This window comes from Chrysochloris asiatica, unplaced genomic scaffold, assembly GCF_000296735.1.
Source record: "Chrysochloris asiatica unplaced genomic scaffold, ChrAsi1.0 scaffold00005, whole genome shotgun sequence".
NCBI classification, from domain to species: Eukaryota; Metazoa; Chordata; class Mammalia; order Afrosoricida; family Chrysochloridae; genus Chrysochloris; species Chrysochloris asiatica.
This window is the reverse complement of record NW_006408523.1, coordinates 41,830,610-41,842,352: the sequence shown is the minus strand read 5'-3', so window position 1 is coordinate 41,842,352 and position 11,743 is coordinate 41,830,610. Positions and strand designations below refer to the sequence as shown.

At 36.1% G+C, this 11,743-nt stretch overlaps 1 protein-coding gene across 1 annotated transcript in view; it reads right to left on the bottom strand.

The window, feature by feature from the left end:
- Positions 1-11,743, bottom strand: part of MYCBP2 (MYC binding protein 2, E3 ubiquitin protein ligase) — a 365,677-nt gene that overhangs the window by 122,510 nt on the left and 231,424 nt on the right. Inside the window, exons 42-46 of the mRNA XM_006832026.1 lie at positions 10,343-10,461; positions 9,492-9,579; positions 6,969-7,018; positions 4,397-4,569; positions 3,094-3,238 (exon numbers count right to left, since the gene is read on the bottom strand). Of these exons, the coding sequence (XP_006832089.1) occupies positions 3,094-3,238; positions 4,397-4,569; positions 6,969-7,018; positions 9,492-9,579; positions 10,343-10,461 (575 nt within the window). The remainder of the gene's footprint in view (positions 1-3,093; positions 3,239-4,396; positions 4,570-6,968; positions 7,019-9,491; positions 9,580-10,342; positions 10,462-11,743) is intronic.

Genomic DNA, 11,743 nt, shown 5'->3' with positions numbered 1-11,743 from the left:
ACTGTTCATTTCAAACTGCTGACTGTGAGATTAGCAGCCTGATTAGTAACTACTATGCTACCAGAGCTCCTTTTTTACATTCTATAGAGCAATTGATAATGGGTACAAAATCACTTTGGCGGGGGTATAATAAAGAATTAAGAGTTAGCTAGGAAATTAAATTATAGTACAGCATATTGTGTGTGTGTCTCGGTGTGTGGATTTGTTGTTGTTCTTAGTTGCCTGCAATCAAGTTGTAAGCAGAGTAGAACTGCTTCACAGGGTTTTCAAAGCTAGTCTTTAGTTAGTAGTTCAGCATACCACCCAGGGTCTTCTGTCCACGACTGTGTTTATTTATGTCTGTGTGTGTGTGTGTGTGTGTGTGTATAATTCCATTTTTTTAGGAACTTTTTGAAGGTCATTTTAGTGTGTGTACAAGTGTGACTTTATTATACGAAGTTTAGAGTATGTATTATTTCATCACATATATATATTTTTAAGTGCCATCAAGCTGGTACCTACTCATAGCGACCCTGTATAGGGTTTGCAAGAAGTGGCTGTGATCTTGAAATGCTGACCTTGCAGTTCAAACCGACCTTGCAGTCAAGAGAATTAACCTGTAGGTCCACTATATATATATGATACCAATTTTTATTGTCAGAACTACTGCTAAAGAGTGACTTTTATTTAATAGCAGTGTTAGTACTAATTTATATAATTACATTTACTGATAATGTGAATAGCATGTATCTCATCATTTGATATGAGTAAAGTAGGAGGTGACATTGTGCTTTTTTATTATATTAATGAAGAAATATAAGATGTAGCTGAAATAGCTTTACAGAAAGAAATATTTAAGTAAAACTATTATGCCAAGTAAAAGGATTTTATGAATTTTCCAACTCCAAGTTTCACATAACCAAATCTCTTAGAAATAGAACTTTTTTAGAGGAAGGAGGTGGTTGGGATTGCCTATCCAGACTTTAGTTCAGTATCTGCTTTTTCAGAAACATTAAAAATTTTAATCTGATATTTACATTATTAGATTACATCACCAAGGACTGAATTATATGCAATTCGACATGCTCTAAAATAACACTGCTGCATGGAAGACCCAGTGTTGTTGAGGTGACTCTGGCTCACAGTGACCCATAGCGCAGAAGTACAAATTAAGGTTTCTGAGACTGTAAATCTTTTCAAGAGCAGAGAGCCTTATTTTTCTTCCAAGGAGTGGCTGGTGGGTTTGAACTGCCAACCTTGCAGTTAGCAGTCCAATGCTTAACCCACTGTGTCACTGGGGCAATTTTCTCAGAGAAGATGTATTTAACTTAAAACTCTATATTCATTAATAATTGCTGTTGTTGCCAAATGCCATTGAGTCAGTTCAGATCCATAGAGACCCTGTGTAGGGTTTCTGAGGAGCGGCTGGTGAGCTTGAACCGCCAACTTTGCAGTTCAAATGACTTTGCAGTTCAGTATATTAGCCAACCGCACCACACCAGGACTTCATTATTGTTGTTAGGTGGCCTCAAGTCAGTTTTGACTCATAGCGACCCAGAAGGAAGCACTGCCTAGTCCTGGGCCATTCTCACAATGTTGTTATGTTTGAGCCCATTGTTGCTGACACTGTGTCAACTCATTTTATTGGTGTCTTCCTCTTGTTAGCTGACCCTTCCACATTACCATGCATGATGTCCTTCTCCAGGAACTAGTCTCTCCTGATAGTATGTCCAAAATAGAAGACAATGTGTCATCATCCTCCTCACTTCTTAGGAGCACTCTGGCTATACTTTTTCCAAAACAGATACATTTATTCTCCTGAAATCCATGGAACTTTCAATATTCTTGCCCAATACCATAATTCAAATGTATTAATTCTTCTAAGGTTTTCCTTATTCATTGTACAACATGCACATGCATATGAGGCAACTGAAAATACCCTGGCTTGGGTCAGGCACATCTTAGTCCTCAAATTGACGTATTTGCTCCTGACTGCTTTAAAGAGGTCTTTTGCAGTAGATTTGCCTAATGCAATATATCATTTGATTTACTGACTTCCACTTCCATGAGTCTTGATTGTAGATCCAAGCAAAATTAAGTCTTTTGACAGCTTCAATGTTTTCTCTACTTATCATGGATGCTATTGGTTCAGTTGTGAGGATTCTTGTTATCATTACATTGAGATGTAATTCATACGTAGGCTGTAGTCTTTGATCTTCATCAGTAAGTCTTTTAAGTTCTTTTCACTTCTAGTAAGCAAAGTTTTGTCATCTACTTATCTCATGCTTCTGCCAATTCTCATGCCACATTCTCTTTCATATCATCCAGCTTCTCATATTATCTGCTCATCATATGACTGAATAAGTGTGGTGAATGATACAACCCTGGCACACACTTTTCCTGATTTTAAACCAGTCACTATCCCCTTGTTCTGAACAAATGACAGTCACTTGTTCTATGTAAAGGTTCCTCATGAGCTCAATTCTGGAATACCACTTATTCAGAATGTTTTCCATAGTTTGTTATGATCTATTCAGTAAAATGCCTTTGCATACATAGTCAATATATCACAAGTAAACATCTTTTTGGTAGTCTCTGCATTCAGCCAAGATCTATCTTACATCAGCAATTGGCACAGCTGTCTATAACACATGACTATTTTTCTAATTGTTCATGTTTTACAATTCAAATGTATATATTCCTAATTTAAGAGGTATCACATTATTATTTTTAAATGTGATTTCAATAATATCACATGCAGAATGTACTTGAGTCTTTTAAAAAATACAAAGTTTAAAAGTGTACGTACTGTTTTATTCATTTACTCAATCACTATATTGAGGACCTGCCTGCATATGCCTTTATATGCACACTTTCTTAGCCTACCTTGGAGTCACCATAGCACTTGACAACGTAAAAATAAATAATTTTTTAAAAATCCCAAAATATTGTCCAAAATGTTTAATGTGGAAGTCTGAGAACTAATTAATATTAAACAGTCATTTTAACATTAAATTTTTTAGCATCTTTCTTTATATACTCTAAATACTTGACATTTCTTAAATTTTGCTAGTCAGTGTACAGATGTTGGGGACTTAATTCAGATATAATTACCTTCATATTGGGAACATGGACCACATCCCCATACTGGTCCTTTGTTTGAACAGTTATGGTGGTCGGCCAACCACAACGAATATCATCCTTATTCAGAATTAAAGATGTTTTCTGAGGATCAGCATAGGAATCTGGCTGAAGCCACCTACCAGTCATAAAAAACACACTGATTCACACCAGCACTGCAGTGGCCAACAGGCGACTAAGTCAAATGACTACAACTTTCACCAAAACAAAATCTCCATTATTGAATCAGTGATAGTACCACAGGGACTCCCTTGGAAACAGTCAATGACAGATTCATTAAGAATTTAAGAGAGTAATATTCATGCATAATAAAGAAATTATGTTTAAATCATCAAAAAATGATGTTGTTATTATGGCCAATTTAAACTAACAACAACAAAAACTAGGTTGTACATAATTTGAAGTTCCAAGTATACTCATTCTGAGGCTTATTTTAATTGGCTAGACTAAAAACCTGGGAAAGAGCCTCTTGCTTGTACAAACACGGACCAAAAGTGGCCTTAGTTTGCCGAAGCACAGCTAAGAGCAAGGTGTTTCCCTTCACACATTTCTCAACTATCTTTCTTGTTATTTTCTGATTCATGTCCATTTTGTCAATTTTCTATAATCTGTGATTTATTACTGAATGCATTCCATGATACACATTCAAGCATCTTACGAAATAAATAACAGGTAATTCTGTCATTAATAATATAAAAATATCCACAACACTGCACTGATCACAGTTTTAAGTTTTAAAAATGAAAAAATCATGTCTATATTTTTAAAAATTGAAAGTAGGATTTACATTTTGTTTTAACAGCAAACATCACACAAGCTGGCATATTTTTCGCTTTCATATCAAAATCAAGAAAATAGCAAAATAAAAGCAACAACAAAAACAGAAGTTTGCAAACTCTAATGGCTTGAGTGAAGTCCCAAATTTATACTTGTATCAACTAGAAATTTTATTTTTAAAAAAACTATTCTAATAAAATACAGTGATAAATCTTGGAGTTTAATCTAGATATTAATTTCCCAACTATATCCTGTGTTCCATATATTTTAAAAACAAGTTCACCTAGAAAATGTTAAAATAACCAATTAGCAACTATCATTTATTTTAAAGTATTTTAGAATATTAACTACCATTTTAAACTTCAATTAATTCAAAACACTGAGACCCGATTTGCGGCATTTTAACAGTCTAATGACTCCTCTTCTTTCATTTCTCTTAGCAAATCAAGAGTGAGGCAAGACCCCAAAGTAAATTAGTTCACTACTTAAATTGTATTACCTTGCAAGCCTTCCACCACTTGATCCTGAGACACAAGCAATGAAATCATCAAGAAAAGACTGCTCATTGCTTTGGATTTGAAGTGGTAAGTTTCCTTCCAGTGCGTCTAATATTGTTGGTGAATGAGAAAGAGCCAAACCCTTTCCAAGAATGCCAGAATGTGTTTTGCACACCTGTTGAATGAAATATAAAAATTATATTTTTATATAAAACTTTACCTACATTTTTTTTTTCAATGTGCACAGCCATTCAAAATGGTGTCCCAGTGTTCCTTCATTTAGCCTCAAAGTAGAAAATTTTTTAGAGCAAAATATATGGGAATAACACCACTTTCAGTGTCTTTCTTCTCCTTTATGCCTTTCTCCTTCCCTCCAAAAAAGTGATATGTTCAGACTGGTTAGACTGAAAGAAAGTTTCGAGTCCCAACTGGGTTCTGTTTCTTTCTGGATCTGCATACTGGCTGAAACGGTGCGTTCTTCTCCCACTACAGCCCGCCTGCTATCATGTCCACATTTGTTAAGACCACAGTTTCCTCCTATAGGTAGCTGCGGGAGTCTTCCTCTTTTTTTTTTTTTAGCACCAATTAATGTCTAAAGGAAGTACAGAAGGAGTCCTGGAGCCTTGGTGTGGTGCTGTTACCAGGCAATCACCTAAGCACCACACCACCAGGGATTCTTTTCTGGGAGCAGTTCAACACAAATGATTTGCACCACTCAGTGACCTTGTAAAGAAAACTGTTGTTGTTGTGATTCATAGAGACCCTACAGAGCAGAGGAGAACTGCCTCACTGGGATCCCAAGGTCTTAATCCTTATGGGAGCCAACTGACAAATCTTCTGCAAGTGGATAGAGGATCAGAAATGCAGACCTTGTATTAGCAGTCCAGTACTAACTCACCAGTGCCACTCAAGTTCTTTGCGTAACAAATAGTAAGGCATTGTTGATTACCTTACATGCAAAAAATGTAGGCAATCTGGGACGTGTGTGTGTCTGTGTGTGTGTGTGTGTGTGTGTGTGTGTGCACTTTTCCCTTGAACAGTAGTGTAATAAAGGTTCTCTTTATATTTGGCCGAAATGACATTTATAAATCATACTAATCTCTGTAATACTATATTAGCTTCTTGACTATTCTTCTTAACTAAAAGGTTACCTGACACATAGTAAGTGATGGTTAAATGTTTGCTGAATTAATTTTTAGTTTGTGCATTTAGGTACAAAGATTTAACTTTTTCTTTTTCAGTGAAAAGAAAAATTGGGTGGAGTCTTAAAGCCTATAAGCTTCTTGACATGATACCCTATGATCAGAGTTTAGTGAACAGGGTCATGGATGGCATTGCCAAAGTACCAAATTTCCAATTCCACAGTAGTCATTAGCTGTGTGATACTGGGCACCCTATCTAAGTTCCCTGTGCCTCAACTTTCTATCTGTGAATGGAGATGAGTCTAATTCATAGGGCTGTTGTAACAGTTAAAACATGCAAGTAGTTTGAGAAAGGGCAGATTAAGTAAATGTTTATTTCTATTATTACTGCTTTGATCAATTCATCTTAGGAAAGAAAAGGTAAATCACTAGCCCTAACTTTTCTGAACTTCCACTATTTTAATTGTAAGATGCAAATGATTAATACCTACTTCAAAATCTAACTGCAAAAAGATAATATTAAAGACATATATACTGTAATGTATTCTTACAGATACTATTTAAGTTACTACTGCTCCTGGTTCTAATCACTTAATAAAATATACAGGCCTGTCACAATCTGAACTCACCAACTTTACTTGCATCTTACTTTTTGCCACTACCTACCAGAATTTATGGAGTCCTGATGTGGCGCTGCAGGATAAGCACTGGAGTGCTAAATGACAGGCTGGCAGTTCAAACCCACCAGCCAACCATAAGAAATTCTCTCTATAAGGCTGCTATGAGTTAGAACCAACTCAAAAACACTTAGCAATAAGAAACAAGAATTTACAATACTTGTACAACCATTGCCCTCCGGTTTCTTCTGTGAGAATGCTTCCCCCCTTTTTCTATCTGGTAAAACAATTTCATGGTCCAATTAAAATGTCCACACTCTGCATTTCCCCTGTACACCTTTGACATTTACTTGCTCTTCCTTTTCTCCCATACAATTTCTTTAGTTTAATTCCAGAGTAAGCATTCACCACAGAGTATAATTATAGTTCACATTAGTCTCTCTCCTCATAAGGGGAACAATGATGCATTACTTATCTTTATGTTGTTGTTAGTATGTGCAATGGAGTCAGTTACTCACAGTGACCCTACACAGGATTTCCAAGGCTGTAAATCTTTACAGGAGCAGAAACCATCCTCTTTCTCCTGTGGAACAGCTGGTAGTTTTGAACTGCTGACCCTGAGGTTAACAGCCCGATTCGTAACCACTATGCTACCAGAGCTCCTTACTTATCTTTATAACTACCCACAAATATAAAAAAAGTACATAGAGAATGAGTCTGATGTTCAATAACAATAAAGTTGAGTTGAGTGAAAATGCTACTTTTACATTAACACATAAAGGTTAGTTATCCTTACAACATTGAGGATAATATACCTGTAAAGCAGCCTCTTCAAGAATTTCAAGATCTTCCTCTAATTCATTACCTGTTGTGCAAATAAAAAGTGTTACTACAAAATATTAATAGTTTGCTTAACTTTTTATTCTTTGGCATTCATGACAAATATTTTACAAATCTGCTATTACACATTGAAAAGAACTGTTATCATCCTTGATAAATCTGTTGTTTACATTTTAAAATGTAACAATTTCACAATGAATATGAACTACAATTCTCAAGGCAATATTCAAAAAGCACCTATTAGTTGTTTAAAAAAAAAAAAAACCCAAAATCTGTATCAGTACATATACACCAAACCAAAACCAAACCTACATGTGGGGAATCGATTTTGACCCACGACAACTCTACAGGACAGAGTAAAGCTGCCCCACAGACTGTAAATCTGCAGACTGATGCATCTTTCCCTGTAGAATGGCTGGAGGGTTCAATCACTGGCACGTGGGTTAGTAGCTGAGCATTGTAACCCCTCTGCCATAACAGCCTTCTATATGTACACAAACATATTACAGATACGCATTTAAATATGTGATTTTAACATTTAAATAAATTTGTGAATTTATTTTTTAAAGAGGGAGGGAACTGATTCTGAATTCCTGTTTTTATTTTCTTGCCTTACAACTTTTAATGAAATGCATAAGGTAGCAGCAGCACTGTCTAGCAATTTTCTCTTTTTACTTAATAAACAGTACTGTATTTATTGACTTTTCTTGGACTGCTTAATTAAGGTATAAAATTTTGCTATAAAACTGATGCATGTTTAAGCAAAAATATTTAAATTGCATAGGAGTTCAAGATGAAATACTCTCCTCTTTAGTAATATCTACCCACAGACATATTTTTTCTTATATATCCTTCCAGGAACTTTCTGGGAAAATAAGCAATAAGCACACTCAGTCCTATGTTCAATATAATGGCATTATGTGCAAAAAGGAGTTCCTCGTCTGCAATTTGCTTTTCTTAATTCAAATAATTCCAATGTTTTCCTTATTCCAATGTTAAAACAAAAAACAGATTTCCATTGTATAGATGTGCTACTACTTAATCAGTTCCCATCTTGCAGACATTTTGGTTGCTTCTAGGTTTAACAACCTTGTTGTTAAATACCATTGAGTTGGTGTCAACTCATAATGACCCTACACAGGGTTTCCAAGCAGCAGCTGGTGGGTTTCAATCAACCTTGTGGTTACAGTCCAGTGCTCACCCTACAGTGCCACACCAGGGCTCCAAAGCACTATTCAATATATCAATACTTTTTTTGTATACGTTAGCTTTTATGCTTTAGGTGAAAGTTTGTATAGCATATCAGTTTTCCGATGACTATTCCATACCTAACTTGTTCCATGACATTGGTTACAAACCCCACAGTGTGTCAGAACTCTTCCCTCTTCCTCTTTGGATTTCCTCTTTCCACTCATTCACGTCTCCTGTTGTTTCCTACATTCTCTTCGTTGGTTTTAAGCAAATTTGTCCTTTTGTTCTCAAATAGTTGATTGTTCCAAGAAGCACATTCTTCTTGGGTGTTGTTATTTATTTTATTGTTGTTAGGTGCCATCGAGTCAGTTCCAACTCATAGCAACCCATGCACAACAGAATGAACACTGTCTGGCCCTGTACCATCAACACAAGTTTTGTGATGCTTGAGCACACTGTTATTGCCACCATGCCAATCCATCTCTTTGGGGGTCTTCCTCTTTTTCATTGACCCTCTACTTTACTTAGCATGATGTACTTCCCCAGACACTGGTCCCTCTTGATACTATGTTTAAAGTATGGCTTCTAAGGAGAATTCTTGGCTGTACTTCTTCCAATATAGATTTCTTTGTCCTTCTCACAGGCAGTCCATGGTACTTTTAATATTTTTCTCCATAATCATAACTCAAATGCATGAATTCTTCTTAGGTTTTCCTTACCTACTGCCCAACTTTCACATACATATGAGGCTACTGAAAATACCATGGCTTTGGTCAGGCATGCCTTAGTCCTCAAACTGATCATTTTTGCTCTTGGACACTTTAAAGAGATCTTGTGCAGCATATTTGCCTAATGCAATACCTTGTTTGGTTGTATTCTGTAAGCCCAATGTTTACTTCCACTCTTGGCTCATAGCTTTGTACATAAGGCAGGGTAGGTGTATGCTGTGGTTGTTAGGTGTCTCCCACCCAGTTCTGACTAATAGCGATCCTATGCACACACAGAACATAACACTGCCTGGTCCTGGTCCTGGTCCGTGCTCACAATTGTTGCTACGCATGAGCCCACTGCTGCCACCATTGTGCCAATCCATCTTGTTAGGGGTATGTGTGTGGATATATAAATAAAGAAGTTTCCACTAAAACAAAACTCTAAACTATCAGGATATTAAGAAGTTACTATTCACTAGAGTATGTGATTATGGAATATGTTAGTGAATTAGTTACAAAATTTTATGTAGTAAACATATTCTATTCTTAAAAAAAATAAATTCATCATGTAAATACCTGGTCCTTGACCAGACTCACCAATAGGAAGTGCGAGATCCTTTTTCATCAGAGCTGCTGCACAAACCCCACCAAGATTGGCTAATTCTTTTTCCAACTGAATGACTCCCTGTAGAATTGCAAAAAGAATTACCTGCTTTAACAAATGTTTAGAAAATTATGTGGGTTACCTACAAAATATGTGACTTGCATTCCAGGCACTGCTTTAGAATCTAAAATGAAACACATGTTAGTTAATGATTAAAGTGATCAATACAGAGATTCAACATTACAGCTCAAGTTGGTTTTAAGGTCTGGGCCTACAATGTTCATTGTCCAAAGAATTCTTCTTCATTACTTTGAAAAAGTATGATTGAAGGACCTTGCACCTGATCAACAGAATGGCATTGCAACTACCCCAACTGACACTGAATGGGGTCCTGTTTGAGCTTCCGATCTCCAGGGAAGCTTGGGTCTTTGTTACACCTGGAGACCCAACCCTCCTTGAAATTCCAGGTTTCAGGAAAATCTCCAAGGTCCTTCAATGATCAACCCTGTCTTTGGGTTGGTTTTGTTCTACTGTATGATGAAACAATTTGAAAGAGATAATAATTAGCATCTTTGTGAAGTCAACTTTTATAATTTATTCAGAAACCTATAGTCAACCTGAGCAGATTCAGGTGCTAAGTCATATTGCATAAACTTGACTCTCTTCATATTTCAGAGTTACAAAAGATCATAGCATGCAATTAAACTGAAGATTAAGTTTTACATATCCTAGCTTAACATAAATTTCAGCTTCCTGGAACATGGGCAACAAGTAAAATTTCCGTCAATTTAGTCCACCAAAACACAACCATCCTTAATAGTAGTAAAAATTAATTTATTCTTACCTCATCAGGTCCTGGGCTAAATTCATATCCAATTGCAAAGCACTTAAAACCATAGAAAGAAGCTTTGTCATCTTTCACATAATCTGATGCTGTCTCCAATGAAAAAAGGGCCTCATTTCCTAAGGAAAAAAAAGCTCCAGTTGAGTCCAAGATCTGAAATACCTTGATGAAAATTTCCTTCTTTTATCCAGCTCAAGATAGGTAGCACTGCAAATCAAATATTAAATAATCTAAAGAAAGGTTTTTTCTTTGTTTTCTTCTTTATTGAACTTGAAGGAGTCCTAGTGGCATATGGTTCAAGTGTTCACCTGCTAATTGAAAGGTCACAGGTTAGAGCCCACCCGCCACCTACATGAGGCAGTGTGGCAGTGTGCTTCTGTAAAGATCCTAGTCCTTATCTGTCCTAGAAGACTGCTGTGAGTTCAACACAACTTAACACCAACAGGTTGGATCTAACTTGAGAGAAATTTTACTAAAAATAAAACTAAGAGCTACAGGAATATCCCAAGTGTTACAACTTTTATTTTTGATCAAATTCCCTATTTAAACCAATTTTCTACCTTTAAATTATACAGGTGATCATTTTCACACTGTACAATTCCTTAGCCTTGATATCGGACTTTTTTTGAACCCTTCCCACTAAGTAAATAAGCAAGTAAGAAGTAAATAAACACACCTGATATGGGGTCATAGGGTAAGCCCTGGACCTCAAGGTCAGTTTGAACCACAAGGTTAGTGGTTCAAACTCACGAGCCGCTCCCCGGAAACAGGGTCACTATACAGGGTCACTATGAGTCGGAACCAACTCGATGACACTTAACAACAATATTCATTTATACTATTAGGAATAATGATGTTTTTTTGTTTTGCTTGTTTTTGCATTATCAGTTTATTGTTCAAATTCTGTTCCATTATATTAGATACTGTGAAATTACCTATTTAAAAGCAGTTCAGACCAGATAGAAAAATTTTTAAATAAATTGACTATGGGATTGAAGGATCACACAAGTAGTTTTGGGTAAATGGTTACAATTACAATAGCAAAGACTCACTTTTTAAAAAATGTGGACACGGGCTAACTGGGAGACAGTGAAGGTAATTAAAAAGAAAACGAAGAAAAGAAATTGCTTTCTCTCTCTTTTTTTTATCTGTTTCTTCTTTCACTACTTGAAAGTAAGCAATGTGTTTACTTTCTCATTAGAACAAACATTGGGAACGTTCCTACAAAAAAGAAGAGACTGGAGGGTGGCGAAAGGAGAGGGCAAAAAAAGATATGAAAATGGTGATAGTTGAGCAAAATGGGGAGTCTAGTTGGTGTGGCTATACGGTACATACGAAAATGGTTGAAATGGAAACTATTTTGTTTGGAAAATATAAGGAGCTCTGGTAGAGTAGTGGTTA